At 53.7% G+C, this 17,342-nt stretch overlaps 1 protein-coding gene across 3 annotated transcripts; it reads right to left on the bottom strand.

Moving 5' to 3' along the window:
• Nucleotides 1–1,637: 1,637 nt before the first annotated feature.
• Nucleotides 1,638–17,128, bottom strand: CSAD (cysteine sulfinic acid decarboxylase). Of its 3 annotated transcripts, none has more exons than XM_043532660.1 (15): nt 17,083–17,128; nt 12,120–12,283; nt 10,449–10,575; nt 9,872–9,962; nt 9,155–9,261; nt 8,184–8,299; nt 7,114–7,193; nt 6,577–6,631; nt 6,355–6,471; nt 5,426–5,490; nt 4,920–5,001; nt 3,908–4,107; nt 3,708–3,759; nt 3,379–3,468; nt 1,638–2,067 (listed from the first exon to the last, which is right to left on the bottom strand). In XM_043532660.1, exons 2-15 carry the CDS (start codon nt 12,264–12,266, stop codon nt 1,894–1,896), a joined length of 1,503 nt encoding a protein of 500 aa, XP_043388595.1. In that variant the 5' UTR covers nt 12,267–12,283; nt 17,083–17,128; the 3' UTR covers nt 1,638–1,893. The 3 variants fall into 3 exon arrangements, with proteins under 3 accessions (XP_043388595.1, XP_043388594.1, XP_027676809.1); XM_043532659.1 differs by lacking the exon at nt 17,083–17,128 and adding an exon at nt 16,775–16,958; XM_027821008.3 differs by lacking the exon at nt 17,083–17,128 and adding an exon at nt 12,753–12,859.
• Nucleotides 17,129–17,342: the final 214 nt, after the last annotated feature.

Genomic DNA, 17,342 nt, shown 5'->3' with positions numbered 1-17,342 from the left:
TCTCTTGTGGGATTTGCGGGACCTAAAACTTTTGTGGGCGGGAGCTGGGGGGAGTGGGTATTGCGGGGCGGGATTTAAAAATAGTCCAGTACAGGGCTCTGCTGTTAGGTTTATGCTGTATATGGTCCCTATTGGCCTTATGGCAGCCGGGGCATAGCCAGAGGGCTGGGCTACTGTGGCCACACCCCCTCCCACTATTGGGACGTCCCCCTGCCTGCCACAACAGGGCATGTTGTGGGGTTGGGGTGCAGAGCCAGCTCTGTGCCCGTGGGGAACGCACTGTGTGCTGGTGGTATCCCTTGGGCGGGGAGGGGCAAGGGAGGTCCTCCTGATTTGCAGCCAGTTTGCACAAGCATTGCTGCAGCAAAGCCACTTCACTAGTCCAGCATGGGCCGGGTTGGGCCCTGCGTTGGGAGTGGTGCGGGTCCGTTCGCTGCCTCTGTGCCCAATACCAAAGCAGGAACATGAGCAGCTCCTGGCTCCTGTCCAAGAGAGCAGCCCCAGTGGCCTTGTCTGAGCTGGGCTTCAAGGGGGGAGCGCTAGCAAACGCCGGCTCTCCGCATGTTCTAAATGCCCAGTGGTGATGAGGCCTTGAGCCAAGTCAAAGCCGGTTCCCCCACTTCAGCGTGTTAAAATGCCAGCATGAACCTGCTGGCTCCGAGTTGAGTGTGGGCACCAGCCAGTGCCACATCCAGCCAGCAGGGGGTCTGTACCCTCCCGTTCCTCCCTCCCCACCCCCCGCCCCGGGACCCTGGCCTGGTGCATGGGGGCAAAAAGGCTGGAAGCAGAAGACTGAACGGCCGTGAGCTGGCTGCAGACGGGAGGGCGGATAGCAAGCAGGCTGGGAGCTGGGGCAAAAAGATGGGGATGTTGTGAAGGCCAAAAGTATAACTGGGGTCCAAAAAGAATGCGAGAGCCATTAATGGACCTATCCTCCATGAACTTATCGGCCAAGATGGTCAGGGACGCAACCCATGCTTTGGGTGTCCCTGAACCTCTGATGGCCACAAGCTGGGACTGGATCACTCAATAATTGCTCTGTTCTGTTCATTTCCTCTGAAGCATCTGGCATCGGCTGCTGTCAGGAGACCGGATACTGGGCTAGATGGATCATTGGTCTGACCCAGTATGGCCGTTCTTATGAGCTCTCAGACAATGCTGAGAATGCGTACATGGATCTCAAAGCAGGTCAGTCTCGCTGTCCTCATTTCACAGACAAGGAAACTGAAGCTCAGGGAGGGGAAGTGACTCATTTACAGGTGCAGAAAGAGCGAGCTGGGAATAGATAAGAGTCCCAGGGCGGTGCACTAACCACTGAACCATGCTGCCTCCTCCATCAGAATTGTGTTCCTGATTCTCTGGAGCAGTAGGCAATGTTGCAAGACTTCTTGCAGCAGTGAACTTCCAAGCCCACCAAGAGCCCGGTGGTCTCTTTAAGACAGTTTTGCAAACTTCCACCCATTCAAGGTGAGTCATTTTAGCTAGCAGGCAAGTGCAATATGATATGGGGGGAGGGGGCAAGCAGAATTTGCACCGGGGCTGGTATGGCAATTTAACAAAGGTGGCAGTGGTTTGGATCTAAAACCAAAAGCCATGTTTCCTGCTGTGCTGCTTATGAAATGTGGGGGGGGGGGAGAGAACCATTTACCAAGCATTTATTAAGAACTGACATGTGCTTAAGTAAATGAATCAGGAATACTTAGGCCAGAGCACTGCTAAGGGCAGGGGAGGAACGACAAAGGAGCACCGCGTTTGACTTAAAAAGCCTGTTTGGAGGCAACCCAGTTGGAGCTTTGTGCCAGTTCCACACAGCTCGATGCATCTCCGCAGCCCGTGTGGACTGCCCCACAACCGCCATTCCTCCTATGCAATCAGCTGTGTCTATTGGGCTCCCTACAAATCTGTGCCCAGTCTCTCAATCTCATCCAGGAAGAAATCCAAATCCTGCTTGGTGACCATGGGATTTGTGACAACCTGGCGGAAGAAGTTGACCTTGCTGCCAAGGGGTTGGTAGCCCACCATCATGGACCCTTTCTTCATCATCCGCTCCTTGATAGCTGGAGCCACCTAGGCGGAGCCGCACATAACATCAGCATCAGTCAGTGGAGCACATAGCCACCTAATTAGCCAGCTGTGATACAAACCTGTAACCCTTCTCCTGGGCTATAGAGTAGACCCCTCCAATAGCCAACCCAGCCCATCTAGCTAGCTCAGGCTTTGTGTGGTGATTGTCCCTTTTAAGAAGGATTAGGGTCCAGTGCACCTGTGATGTGTCAGCCACCTTCCAGTTAGGCTTAAGAGAGGGCCCCATGAGCCAGCAGAGGAATCAGGCACTGGAGGTGTGCAGGAGCCCCAGAGGAGCAGTGATGGGGTAGCAGGAGTTGCTTGGGGAAAAAGCTTCAGGAGACTCAGTGGAGAGAGCTAAGTTGGGGTGGGAGCAGGAACAGGACTGTTGGTAGGGACCCTGATGGGTGGAAGGCCTGGGAAGTGGCCCCAGGCAAAAGGGGAAGATCTAGCTTAGCCAGGGGGAGCTGAGCCCAGAAGCAAGAGGGTGGATCCTCCTGAGCAGGGGTGGGACTCCTAGGGAAAAGCTGGGGAGCTCTTTGGCAAAGCCTTGAGGGAAGGGTAGTCATACCCAGGCAGGGAGACCTGGAGCAGGCGCCAAAGGAAGTGGGAGTACAGTGCTGCTACTGATTCTGGGGTGGGTGAGGCCCTGGACGGGGGGAGGGGGAAATGACTGGGTGTGTTCACTGTGGGCACTGGAGAAAGGTTTCATTTGCAAGGTTGTGGAGGAGTCACAACACGGGTGTATAGGAAGACATTCTGCCCAGAGGCAGATGGGCTACATTCCTTTCAAATAAAAGGGAAACTGAGGCTGAGCGCACCTGTTGTGCTGTGGGCTGATGCCGGAAGGTGCCCCCACAAGGGGTCACCATATAGCAGCTTGGATTTTGAAAGGTGTCAATGGGATTTGGGTGCGGGACTCCCTAAGAGATTCCCTGGGTGCTGGATGTCCAACTCTGCCAGGCAGCTTTGAAAATCCCCGTCATGGATAATGCCTGGAACTCAGGTGTCTAAGTGTGACAAGAGACATCAGCTAAGGCCAGTGGGACACAGACCTAGGGCCTTGGATACAAAGAAACAGTGACGTCTAAGTACAGAGTAAACTAGAGAAGCAGCTAGCAGGGAGAAATCTGGGGTGCCACAGCCTGGGGGTTGGCAGGGGACAGGACAGACAGACATACATTCTCTCTCTGTCTCTCTCCACAAGTCTCGGGGGACTGCACTGGAGTTTACTACCATCTACAGAGACTATCTATCCATCAGAAAACAGGGCCCCCATATCCCCAGCCCACTCCCAGCATTCCCTGCACTCACCTTTCCCAGTCTCTCCCAGTAATCAGCACAGCCCTGCTTGCCCTGGAGGCTGGGCGGCACAAACCAGAAACACAGATTGACGAACTCAGGCTGCGGGAGGTAAAGGAGAAGGGGTCACCAGCAGGGATCTCTGTAAGTAAACAACCCGAGCACCCTGAAACCTCAGCTAATGGAGGTGCAGCCTCTGGAGCCTGGACAGGATCCAAGCCTGCTCCCGCCCACCCACCAGTAAGGGCTTTGGGAACCCATGATACACTCTCCCCGCTCCCTTGGAAAACGACAAGCTCTGGATGAGCCGTAGTGTAGGAATGGCTCCAGGTGGCCCATACCTCTATCACCAGCTGGAAACCTTCCCTTTTCTTTATCTCATCAGCCAGGTACCTAGAGAGGGTGAAGAGAACATCATTGATCTTTGTGGTGGGCATAAAGCAATCGTGGAGCTAGAGACACCATCCATCTGTAAGGATCATGGGGCATCACTAGAGCACCTCTTGGGGTTAGGGGCACACCTGTATCCCCCACCCCATACCTAGTGAACTCGAAGGCCCTGTCCACTCGCTTCTCCAGCCCCTCGGTCCCATTGGCCTTCCACATCAGCCACAGCTTGAGGCAGTCCACCTTGCGGCCACACTGGATGGTCTTGTCTCCCGTGTCGTAGGCCATGTCATAGAACTTGTCGGTCTGGAAGAGGTAGGTGGCGTTGGCGCAGTGGCACCTCTGCAGCAGGCCCTGAAATGGGAGGGTCCAGCAAACACATCAGCATGTCCCGACCAGGGCCCCATGGGAAGGCAGGGACAAAGCATGGGCTATCCAGGCCAGCAGCATATCCCGACCAGAGCCCCATGGGAAGGCAGGGACAAAGCATGGGCTATCCAGGCCAGCAAGAGAGCACTGAGGGAGCTGGATTGGCTCTACATGTTCACATAAACTCCACTTCCAACAACACCCAGCAGGGGGTGCTGCAGGGAGTGGGGTAGGAGCACTGGCTGAAGGGGAGTGCCCAGCTACTCCAGTCCCCGCCTCTCCCAGCAGGGGGTGCTGTAGGGAATGGGGCAGGATTATTGGCTGTGGGGGAGCTCCCTGTCACTTCATTTCCAGCCTCTTCCAGCAGGAGACACTGTAGAGAGCAGCACATAAGCTGCATCCATCACAGCGGGGTTATAATTGCCTGCCTCTGCAGGGGAGGGAATCAGAGTAACAGCCGTCTTAGTCTGTATTCGCAAAAAGAAGAGGAGTACTTGTGGCACCTTAGAGACTAACCAATTTATTTGAGCATAAGCTTTCGTGAGCTACGGCTCACTTCATCGGATGCATACTGTGGAAAATACAGAAGATGTTCTTATACATACAAACCATGAAAATAAACACCCATTTTTTCATAGTTTGTATGTATAAGAACATCTTCTGTATTTTCCACAGTATGCATCCGATGAAGTGAGCCGTAGCTCACGAAAGCTTATGCTCAAATAAATTGGTTAGTCTCTAAGGTGCCACAAGTACTCCTTTTCTTTTTAGGGGAGGGAATGGCGGCGAAAACCTACGGAGCTATCTCGAAGCAGGAAGGCAGAGCACTGCAAACCCGTCATCAGCATCTTGTGGGGGTTCCAAGCCACCGAATCCGCCCTGCAAGGGAAAGGAAGACTCAGTGAGACATTAACATCAGCTGGGCCAGGGAAAGGGCTGGAGAGCAGGGGAGCACTGGGACGGCTGTGGGTGCTCTGGGCAGCGGACAGCCAGCTACAGGAGGTGTATGGAATGGGATATTCACCAGCAGGAGCAGAGCTGCACACACTGATATTGATGCCACCATGTGCTAATTTCAGGGTCTTACAGGCACAGGCTGCCCATGCTGGATCGCACAGGGAGGGATCATCTCCAGCTCTGCCTCAATTCCTGTTCTCAGAGCATCCTTGAAGTTCCTCACCCCAATGTAAAGTTCTGCATAACCAGCCCCTCACCCAATCGTGCAGGCTCTGACCTCCACTACTCCCATGAAGCTGCGAGCATGACAGTTAACCCTGTCCCCCGGTTTGGGGACAGCACGCACCTGTCTATCCCACGCAGCAGATGTCTGTGTCTTCTGGAGAGCAGGGCGCTCCCACCCCATGCAGCCTGCCAAGGAAGAACAGGGAGAGACAGTAGTGCTTTGAGTTCAATCAGCAGCCAGTGGGGAGCTACATGTGGCTAAATCCGCTGAGACTGGGGCATGCTGCACCTTCAGCCAAGGGGAACCCTGTTTCAAGATGGTCCCTTCTAGCCCAGCCTAGGGCCTCTTCTCTCACTGTGACATCTACGATCCCCTGCCTTTGGCTGCTCTAAGGGGAGAGCTTGACCCTAAAGTCTCCTGCCTGGATTTTGCAAGAGGCCCAGTGCACATGGAGAGAGGACACTAGAGGAGGAATGCAGGAGGAATGCAGCCGTTGGTTCCAACACCAAACTGGCTTATATGAACTGGCAGGTGACTTCCAGTCTGGATGCATGAGAGATGGCACACACGCAAAACTACTGTCCAAGTGGCCCAGGGGGAAGCTGGGAAGGCACTGGAGGACTAGCGGCCCCCAAGCATTGCATCCTCGCTGCGGAGCGATAGCAGCAGACCAGTTGTGCTCACTTCGGCTTCAGCCGGTGCCCCAGTGGTGTTACCAGCGTCGCGGAACATGAGTGATGGTTTGCATGTGTGGATGGGAGAGAGATCACAGGATCCTTCACACTACAACAGGAGCGAACTCGGCTGTGGAGACAAGCCGTGTGGGGGTTAGGGATAGGGCTTGTCAATTACCAGCAATGCTGGATCAGTTCAGCCAAGCTGTGGTAACCGAAGGTTCCCAGTGACCTCCTCATCCGCTCCCCTAGCCCCACCTCCCTTCCCGGACAGCTGTCTGTGCCAAAGTCACATGCGCCCAAGGACGGAGCCCTTCCTAAATCTCTAGCTCCCTAGGGCACATCTCCCTGCCCTGCCCTCCTTGGGGGACTCACGTCCACGTGAAACCAGGCCCCATGGCGCTCACACACGTCTGCCACATCCACCAGTGGGTCGAAGGCTCCCAACACAGTGGTGCCGCAGGTAGCGTTGACGAAGAAAGGACACGCGCCCTGGAAGGGAAGAGGGACAGTGGGCGGTGTTACAGGGCGGGGATGTACCTAGCAGTCTGCTCCCTGCTCCGCAGACCAGACCCCCTCACCCCACCCCATACTCACCTCAGATTTTGCCTTGTTGATCTGTTTCTCCAGGTCTGCAGGTATCATTTTCCCCCTGAGGATGAGAGCACAAATTATCCCTGGGGTCCGCCTCCATGCAGAGAGCAGAGATGGATTCTTCTACCCAAGTCCATGCAGGTGGTTGAAGGGAAGCGCCTGTGGGAGCTGTTAGCTACCCAGCTCCCTGCTCAGGCCAGCAAGAGTCACTGATGGGACTCGTGGAGGAGTGATGGCTTTCGGGAGCTCCCAGCCACTGCAGTCGCAGCCTACTCCAGATACAGAGCCTGAAGGAAACGGGGCATGTGCCCTAGGTGTTGGGGCGCACCCAGCTACTCCAGTCCCAGCCTCTCCCAGGAGGGGGCGCTGATTGCTGGGGTGATTCCAGCTCCAGAAAAGTCCTGGGGTGCTTCCAGTGACTGTCATACCAGCCTCTCCCAGCAGGGGGTGCTGTAGGAAGGGAAGGAGGCATGCTCAGCCGAATGGAACCAGTGCCAGGTCTGGATAAAGGCCACAAGCATTCCCAGCGTGAGCTCTTACCTCTCATCCACTCCGACCAGGTAGATGTTGTCTGTGCCAATGCCCAGGAAAGCTGCCCCCTTCTTGACGGAGTAGTGGCACTATGGGAGAAGGCAGAAGGGAGGGAATCAGCACTGACTCCTGCCAGGGTCCAATCCCAAACAAATCACAGGGCAGGAAGTGTCATTTAGAGGTGAGAGCTGCAGAATCCCTAGGAGTCAGGGCTGCTTTAACTGAATGCACCATTTTGTCCTGTATTGCAGGGCAGCTGTGAGCCATTGAAACAAACTGTAAACCCTGGATATAATGGAAACCACTTCAAGTGAGGGGGTGCTGCAGCACCCCCTGCACTCCTAGTTCCAGCACCTATGCTGGATTGTGTATTCTGTGATACTTTAGCCCTGCTGCGTTATTCCCACGGGGGACCCTGGGTGGAGGGAGAACTGATGTGCCTTAGTTCTCCAAAAGGGCCCCTGGTACTCTGGTAAGAGGCCCATTTGAAGGGTGTGGACGGTATAGACAGATGAAGACATTTATGGGATTTTGGGACCAGGGAAAGGGTCCAAATTAGCAGAAAAATGCTACAGCAAGAAGCCCTGGGCTGCAGTTCTTTGAACTGCACCCTCCGTCGCATACCTCTCCTCCCTCCCACAACACCTCTCAGGCATCTACAAGTGCGGGACAGACCGCTACTCTGAAATCCGGCTAAATCCAGGCCTGGGCATCCTTCCCGGTGCAGATAGCGACCCTCAGGCATTGCAACCCTTAACCCTCTGGTTCACGCACTTGGCCTAACTCCATCCTACAATGCAATGCTTCCTATTTGAAAAGGACCCCCAAAAGCCCCTGGTCCCTGTGCTGGTCTATGCGTATGGCACGCCAGCCAAACTGGGGAGGGGGACTGTAGATGGCAGGGGTTAAGCCAAATGGCACAGATACTGAGGGAAGAAGTGGGTCATGCTCTGGGCCCTGCTGATCCGCGGCTCTGATGGGGTGACAATGCAGCACCCCATCCTTCAGGGGAGACCAAGCTCAGCCCCGTCTTCTCATGCGCCTGTCATGGTTAGTGAAGGGGAAACCCCAGATTGCACCTCTTGCGAAGTAAACACCGCCAGCCTCGGCAGTGCCCAGATGCCCGTCCGCTTGCTGTCCGGGAAACGCTGGTACCGCGCCACGTTCATGGCATATATATTGGAGAGGGAGCCTCCTGCAGGGAAACAAACCCACAGAAATCAGTACAAGCCTGTCACGCATTCCCCATGTGCTGCGGGACAGGAACAAGGACAACTTTGGAGGGGAAGGAGGCTTCCGTGAGCAGGATTCAATCACCACACCGAGAAGAAACTTACTCTGCAGGGCACTGCTAGGAGGATGCTCACACTGCTGTGGTGAGGAAGCTGGAATCAGCAAGGCACTGCTGAGAGGAAGCTCACACTGGTGGAAGGAGGTTGGTATTGGCAGGGCACTGCCAGGAGGATGCTCACACTGACCGAGAACTGCTGGGAGGAAGGCCCAGGTTTCGGTGGTATATCACCGTAAGAGCATCAGGTTCTAGGACTCTGCATAAGAAGGCAGGGCTTTTTTGCTGACTCACCTTAGTGCCGGGCGCCAGAACCCTGCAGAGAGAGACAGAGGTATTTCTGCTGCCTCCTTCTGTATGGGAGGTCCTATCCGGTCCAAGCCATGACATAAAACGGGATGGAGGGTCTCTGAGGCAGAGGGAACTAAGGGTAAAGATCGGGGAAGTCCTGCAGAGAAGCACCCTAGGAAGAGCCAAGCTCAGGAGAAAGCTTTGGCCACAGGTTATGTTCTGGTGTTGCTGTTTAGGTGAACCATAAAGGCAAACTGCAGGGAGGGCCGAGTCTGGCTCTGGCCCAGTGTGTATGCCAGGGAGGGCGGAGTCTGCCCCCTATGTCAGCTGGGGTGCCAGCTGCTAACCCAGCTCACACACTTCTTTCAGGGATCTCCTAGCCCTGCAGGAAACCCGGTTCACGAAAGGGCAGTGATGCCCTGGGTGCCCCGGGCTTGACCCTCCCTCTGGCAGTATACCAGCCTCACGCACCTGGACAGAATATCCCGTCTCCACTCTCCCAGCCAATCAGCTCCCGCAGCTTCTTCAGCACCACCTCCTCCATCAGCACGAACACAGGGGCGATCTCGTAGGTGTACCTGGGACACACAGACACACCTCAGCGAGGCATCCGGCCATTGGGGGAGGGGGCGTCCCTGGAGCTGCACAGGAGATGGATAGCCCTGGAGGGGAGTGAAACCTGCAGGGTGCTGGGCCATGTTGCAGATTTCAGACCAGCTAGGCAGTGATGGGAGCCCTGATTCAAGAGCACCTGGTCATGGAACAGCAGTGGGGGCTGTGGGTCGGGATTGAGGGGCTTCAGCAGAGCAGTGTGTGGGGAGCCCAGGGCAGGAATAGTGGGAGGCTGCAGGTAAAGATGAAGGTGCTCTGACAGAGATGCACAATCCCTGGGCCTGCACTATACCAGCTTTGGTGGTGCTGTTAGTCAGGAGAGCCAAATCCACACCCCATCTACATCTAAAGGAGAGAGACTGCAGCCTCTGGGACCCTCGGGGCCAAAATGACACCCCAGAACTTCCCCCCACCTTGTGAATTTCACCCACCCCTCCCTGTCTTTTGGCAGCAAACAGCCCCTGCATTCTCCCTTTCCTGTGTCCTTAACTGTCCTTGTGCCCCACCCCCAGCCAGATGCGCTGCCTGCCTGGGCAGCTCAGGCAAAGGGTGCTCAGAGACAGGGCAAGGACGTACTGGCTGGTGTTGAGCGTCTCTGTGATCATCCGTCCCACCAGGGCATGGGGATCCAGCCCCGAAAACAGCTGGTTAAAGAAACGAGGATGACCTGGGGCGGGGGGGAGGGAAGAGAGAGAGAGAGCCTTTAACACAGGGAAAGAGCAGGAAACAGAGCTTGTGTCCTCATTAAACCTGGGCTAGATCCGAAGTAACATCAGCAGACATCAGTCTCCAGCTCAGCCCTACACTGGGCAGCCCCCAGGACCTGTGAGTCCATAAATACAGCCTCTACCATTTGAGCTAAAGGAGAATCTCTGTGAACTGTAACAGTTTTAAGGCTGTTACCCTCTTTGGGCTGCAGCTGCTAGAGGATGGTAGCCACATTCACTTGGCTGGGCTCCAGTGACGTATACACCCTAGTTGGTATGTCACAGCTGCGCTGATATCCCTTATGGATGTAGTTCTGACCTAGCATTCAGGCCCTGCTCAGCGGAGAGCAAGCCTTGTTCTCCCTCTGACACACAGGCAGCAGGAGGCAGGGGACCTCCTCCATGGGCAGCACCAGGCCCAGCCGTCAGAGTGTCTCATCACCTACATGTTTTCACGCTGTAGTGGATGACATCCCGGCAGAGCTCCAGCACCCTCTGCTGGGGCTCCCCACTGCTCCTCATCTCCAGGTCCAGGATTTTCTGCAGGTCATGGGGCTCCCTCCAGTCACAGACCTGAAGGGACAGAGACAACTCATCAGCAGTCTGCTCCGGTCCTGCTGAGCTGGGAAAACAGCCCTTCCCTGGAGGCTCCCTTCTCCAGGGGGCACAGGGCAAGCAGGGCCCACCTCAGCAAGGAGCCCCCCTACAGCTGGGAGCAAGGCTGGTAGAAGATGCCCAGCTCATGACCTCAGGAGCCTGTGCACATGTATGAGGGGGATTACTCCAGGCTGGAGGAAAGAAGTCGGGTCCTGTCTAAGCAGCAGCAGGGGGAAGCTCATTTCTAGGCACTCTCCACCCCACCATCCCTGGCAATGGAGGAGTCTGGAATGGTCACCCCCACTCCCCCGACCACAGGGTATCCGTCCAGCCTTTGCTTAGTGCCCAGGACTGTGCATATATTTCCCATGGACTGAGCCCATAAACAGGAAAGGACAGGAGGGGAATGGGGTCTGAGCAGCACATCAGAGAGAGGGTCTCCCTGCGGCCGCAATCCCAGAACTGCTCCCTCCCGGGGCTCCACAGGACCCCTGTGCCACAACACACAGAGCCCTTCCCCAGGCTCTTTCACACCACGGGGCCTCATTTTCCCCCTCTGCAAAGGGGGACGATGCCAGCCTGCCTCCCAGAGCGAGGCCTCCAAGCTCGGTGCCCTGGCATGCCCAGAGTTCTTGGAGATCCTCCCTGGGGAGAGGGGACAGCGGAGCACAGTGCCAGTAGCAGTCAGGGGAACAGACAGCACATGCCGAGCAAAGTCACTCCTCTGCTTGCGATCTCAGGCATGAGCGGGCACAGTACGGTGTGGACGGGTGCTGGCGTGCAGCCTGTGGCGGCTCTCCTCTCTAAGGCACTGGTGCAGTCCATAAAGATGTACCATGCTCCTTGAGCTGAGTGGCCAGGCTGAATTGCAGACTGCGACGTGCAGTCTCCACGAGCTCCCCTTTAATATTAAAGCCGAGGGTGCGATCGGCGCTGATTTGTACGGATGGGTGGTCTGTGCCCAGGCTGCAGGGGGCGGCTGGGCAGTCTGTTCTCGACTGGCAGGGGGTGGCCAGACAGTCTGTGCCTTGGCGGCAGGAAGTGGCCACGTGGTCTGTGCCTATATTGTAGGGGGTGACCAGGCAATCTGGGCCAGGGTGGTGGGGCACTCTGTGCCCAGGTAGCAGGGGGTGGCTGTTCAGTCTGTGCCCAGGTGTTAGAGGCCAACTTGGCAGTCTGTGCCTGGACTGCAGGGCGTGGCCTGTAGCATTGGTTAAGGCCAGCTGGATCACTGCTCTGGTGGGGCCATGTTCCGGCCAATGGCTTGGAAAAGCCAATGATCACCACTGCTCCGGGCAAAGGGCACCTGGAGACAGGGAGAGGGCCAATGATCACCACTGGCAGCAACTCGGCTTAGAAACAGACAGGAGCCCTTTGCAAAGCACCTTTGTGGTAAGAGGGAAAACTCCCTCCCTTGCCCATACCGAAGAGGAGCCAGCTACAGGCTACCCCATGGAAGGGGTGGGGCTACACTCCAGCCTCCTGGACTGCTCAGCCGCCACTGCCCTCAGGAGCCCCACCTTTTCTTTGACATCTGTCCCTTTCCTGACAGCTTCCTCCAGGATGATCTGGAAAGCTTCCTGCAGGAACTCTTCGCCAGCCGCCTTATCCAGGGCGGGATGGGACAGGGGGTCTTCTGCCATCGTCTGCCGTTTCCCCCGGAGCATGCCTCTGTACAACCACTCTGGAAAAAAGCCACCCAGTGTCCTGTTACCTGTCCAGTCCTGTGAGAACTATGCCCAGATCACAGGGGCAAAGTACAAAGGAAATGATCTGCTACTGACAAATCACGGCACACAGCAGCTCTTAAAGGACCCCTTGCTGTTTCCAGGAGATTTTCTATTTGCCAGACACAAATAGAGTCAAATTCACATAGCCCCCTGCTGGGCTCAGTCCAAACAGGCTGGCTCCGAGATACCTCTGTGTGCTAATTTCTGTTTGCCACAGAAATGCCAGGGACAGCCCAGGCCAGAGTGATGCTGAGACACTACAGACTTCTTTGGGAAAAGTGATCATTACGGATCATCCGGTGCCCGAGGAAGGGGCCACCGATGGGAGCTTTCTGAACACCTTTCTTCTTTCCCTCCCAGCCCCTCTCTCTCGTTCCCCCCTACTTGTGGTTCAGGCACCGTGGAGAGGTAGCAGCTCCTTACCTGCCGGCTCCCAGAGGTGAAATGAACTAGGCAGCTCTGGCCAAAGTGCACTCTATTGGGCCCAGTGCAGTCCACAGAGCCCTGCCCTCATATTCCCTGCAGAGGTGTGGCTAGCAAGGACTATAAATCCAGGGTGCGGCACTCCATCAGACTACTGAAGGAGGTCAACAAGTACTGTAGGAACTACAAGCCCCTGCATGCAATGCACCAATTTAAGTCACGAGGAAGCACCGAGAATGGAGACTGCTTTAGCAAGCAATGGATGTGCAATACAAGGTTCCCTTTTATGCAGCAGGAAAAACGAGCACCCTCTGCCCTAAACATTAACTTATGCCCTCAACATCCTAATACGTGTGAGAGAAAGGCTGGTCTTGTGATTAAGAGACTGACCTGGGATTTAGGAGAGCTGGGTTTAGTTCTTGGTGCTACCACAGATTCCCTGTGTGAGTGGGGGCAAATTACATGAATCGCAGTGTGCCTCAGTTTCCACTCTGTAAAATGAGGATGATAAAGCTTCCTTTCTCCTGCCCTTGTCTATTTAGACTGTACGCTCTTTGGACAGGGACATCAATCACCATGCGTTTATACAGTGCCTAGTATAATGGGGCGCCTATCCTGAGTGGGTCCTTTAATACAACTAATAAATACATTCCCCAATTTAGCTGCACCAGCTAATTCTCCGCTAAATACTTGCTCAGTGCAAGTCACATTTGCTCACTGAGTGCCAGGTGAGTGCTACCTCCCCACTTGCACCAATTTTTCTTACACCTGATATAATGGAATTGCTATACTGACGCCCCTGATTTCTGTCTTTCTCCTGCTCTGTGCATCCTACAGCTAAAGCAAACCTTGCAACTCCCAGTGCAGAAATGGAACAAAACAGACCTTGTAGAGGATTTGCCACACTGGATCAAATGACTGGTTCATCCAGTCTGGCCTCATGAATCCTGCCAACAACTGCTACTTCAAAGAAAAGTTAATATAATCCCATCATGCACCTGGCCGAATATGCAATGATGTACAGAGTTGGTAACAAAAAATTATGTTCCAATCCCACACAGGCTTTCAGCTCACATTACAGCATGAGAAGTACTTACTCTTATCTGAGCCTGCCAAGCTATAAATGTTATTACTGGATATAAAACCCATTTATGCCTTCTTCCAATCCAGCCACAGCCGTTCTCCTGGGGCAATGCACAGACTGATTAAGTGCTGCCTGAAGACTTGTTTCCATTTATTGGGGATTTAAATTTAGCAACCGTTTGTTTCAGGAATGGAAATTCCAGCAATTTTTAGGAGGTTCCTAGTGTAACGAATACAAAACTCAAATCAAGGGCAGGCTCTGGTCTTCTTACCTCATTGATTCTGAACCTTTCCCATGCTGAGCCCCCAAGTTACAAGAGGCAGAGGTTTCAAGCCTCCTCTCCCATCTAGCCTTAAAGATAGGGAGGGTGGTCATGTCCCCCCGAATCCTGTTTGCAGATGCCAGGTCTTAGTTTATGCACCTGAAATGCAAAGCTTGGACTTGAAAGCTCAGGGTTGCTGAGATCTGGCCTGTTCAGTCTGATCCATTTGCTTTGGCCCAGTATTTGGCTCACTCTGATCCAAATCTCCCCCAAAATCTAGAGTGTTTGGATCCTGCAGGGCCCATCTCTGCTGGTTATTATAACTCATCATTTACAGTTGGCAGCACCACAGACACAAAGGAAGCCAAGGTCCCTGCCCTGAAGAGCTTTCCTTCTAGAAAGGATGGATGCTGAGATACAAAAGGAGGAGTGACCAAGGAGAGATTGAGAGAAGAGAACAAGGAGAAAGGAAAGTCTGCTCTTGCAAGAGCATCATAGGTGACAGCCAGGGCTGGGGGGGGGGAGGGGGGGTTGCAGGCAAAGGGCAATTGCCTCCCCACTTTTTAAACAGGGGACCCATGCCCCCCACTTTGAGAACATAGGCGCTCGGCAACAGGTCAGCATGGAGGTAACCTGGGATGCTACAGCTAGGACCAGGCAGTGGAGTGCAGGGGCAGGAGACAAGTGATGTCAGAAACCAGGGCCACCTGCACAGTGGAGTCACCATAAGAACATAAGAACGGCCACACTGGGTCAGACCAAAGGTCGATGCAGCCCAATATCCTGTCTACCGACAGTGGCCAATGCCAGGTGCCCCAGAGGGAGTAAACCTAACAGGTAATGATCACGTGATCTCTCTCCTGCCATCCATCTCCACCCTCTGACAAACAGAGGCCAGGGACACCATTCCTTACCTATCCTGGCTAATAGCCATTAATGGACTTAACCTCCATAAATTTATCCAGTTCTCTTTTAAACCCTGTTATAGTCCTAGCCTTCACAACCTCCTCAGGCAAGGAGTTCCACAGGGTGACTGTGTGCTGAGTGAAGAAGAACTTCCGTTTATTTGTTTTAAACCTGCTGCCCATTAATTTCATTTGGTGGCCCCTAGTTCTTATATTATGGGAACAAGTAAATAACTTTTCCTTATTTACTTTCTCTACACCACTTATGATTTTATAGACCTCTATCATATCCCCCCTTAGTCTCCTCTTTTCCAAGCTGAAAAGTCCTAGCCTCTTTAATCTCTCCTCATATGGGACCCGTTCCAAACCCCTAATGATTTTAGTTGCCCTTCTCTGAACCTTTTCTAATGCCAGTATATCTTTTTTGAGATGAGGGGACCACATCTGTATTCAGTATTCAAGATGTGGGCGTGCCATGGATTTATATAAGTGGGGAGCAGGAGCTGAGCACAGGTAGGGGGAGGTGGAGACCAGATAGGCGATGCAAGGCGTCATCCCTTGTTCCCCTGAGCCTCCCCAGGTCACCCCTGCCCTTTTGAGAATATAGGTGCTTGGTAGCAGGTCAGCACAGGGGGAGCCAGGATGCTGCAGCCAGGACCAGGCAGGGCAGCACAGAAGCCAGAGCTTCCGGGAGCCCGAGGTGGAACAGAAGGATGTCGGTAGTTGGGTACCTGGACAGTGGGGTCACCCGCAGGAGGAGCAGGAGCCAAGCATAGGTAGTGGGAAAGGCAGGAACAGGACGAGCTCTGCAGGGAGACACTCCTTGTTCCAACGGGCATCCCCCAGCTGCCCCCCTCTTTTGTTTGCTGCTTGGCTCCCCCAACTTTTCTGGTCCTTGCAGCGCCACTGGAGAGCGCTCATTCCCAAAGAACACATTACTTTGACCCCAGCTGAGGAAAGGACATTAAACATGTGCTTAACTCCCACAAGCTGATACTCTCCTGAGTCAGGGCTTTAATTTGCTTCTTGAGCCAACCTTCTCTCCTGTTGATTCACTTATCACTTAACCCCAAGCTTTCTAAAATCATGAGTGAGGTCCCAAAAATCATGAGATTTTTAAAAAATATCATGATTTTAAACCAAATAAAATTAAAATGGGCTTCTTTTGCTTTAATTACTGGTTTCTGAGCCTGTAGGTCACATTTGCTTCACATGTTCACACTCTTCTCTGCAACCATGAGGGTTAGAAACTTAGGTTTTTTTGTAAATGATAGCTGAGATGCTCTTCTAACCACAGGACTCCAGGAACTACGGTTTTCAGGCACCAGATATTGTCAGACTTGCAATAAAATCATCAGAGTTGGCAGCACTGCTGACTGGTTGAGGGGGATATTTTCAAAAGTACCTAAGGGATTTCAGAGCACAAGCCCCAGTGATTTTCTATGCCACTTGTGCTCCTGGGGAAAATCTCCTCCTTCGTTTGTTAAAATAAATACTACTCTTGTTTATGATCAGGGCTGCGAATAGTAAGGACCATGAAACCTACTTGTTCTGAAAAGTGATTGGAAGGCAGAGAGGGATCTGAGTCACAGAGAGCATGTTACAATCACAACCCCTGGGTAAGATGAGGCCTTTCACTGTAAATCATTAAATTTTCAACTTTTGAACTCACCCTTTATTCCATCTCATTTACCTGCAAGAATGAATATCACCCTTTTACAGACCTACTCCACTCCAGGAAACCACCCCTAATTCATAAGAATCCACTTACCTTCCAAATGTGCTTTGCCCAACAGCCTGCTGCCTGCTTTCTGCGTGAGTATCCCCTAAAGGAGGGGAAGGTGGGGAGGGAAAAGGAACTCTGTGGGAGCAGCGTGGCCAACACATCACATCAGGATCAATTCCTATACCCTGGCCTACGGATCCAAATGGGAAATTAACTACAGGGGTCAGCCCACATGGTATCATCACAGGACTGGCCAGCACCAACAAGGGACAGATCCCTGCCAGACTTTTATGGAGCACAAATAGGGATTTCAACAAGGCACACTTTATTTTAAGCCAGCGGGAATTTCTCACCTGCGACATCCCAGATCTGCAATCTGTGAAACGGTCATTGTGATTGGTCACGTGACTGTGGTAGCCATGAAGGCTGCAGTTGCCACTCCCTGCCACTAAGGGTCCCCCTTGCTTCTGAAACACCTGTCAGTGACGTGGGGCTGTGCACACTTATTGCAAGGGGTCCGTAGGTCAGGGGGTCACAGGAGTCCATGTAGATCCCTGTTTCTCTTAGGAGCTTCGCAGGGAACAGTGAGTCCCTTAGCTGTCAGCTCCCTGCC

The sequence above is a fragment of the Chelonia mydas genome, chromosome 20 (assembly GCF_015237465.2).
Source record: "Chelonia mydas isolate rCheMyd1 chromosome 20, rCheMyd1.pri.v2, whole genome shotgun sequence".
Classification (NCBI taxonomy): domain Eukaryota; kingdom Metazoa; phylum Chordata; order Testudines; family Cheloniidae; genus Chelonia; species Chelonia mydas.
The sequence above is the reverse complement of the archived record's forward strand: the minus strand, read 5'-3'. Positions and strand labels throughout refer to the sequence as shown.

Coding starts and splice junctions, on each gene's coding strand:
- CSAD (XM_043532660.1), bottom strand. CDS start 12,266: ATGCTCCGGGGGAAACGGCAGACGATGGCAGAAGACCCCCTGTCCCAT. Junction 6,632..7,113: donor CTGGTCGGAGTGGATGAGAG/GTAAGAGCTCAC, acceptor TCTCATCCTCAG/GGGGAAAATGATACCTGCAG. Junction 4,108..4,919: donor TCCTGCTTCGAGATAGCTCC/GTAGGTTTTCGC, acceptor CTCCCATTTCAG/GGCCTGCTGCAGAGGTGCCA.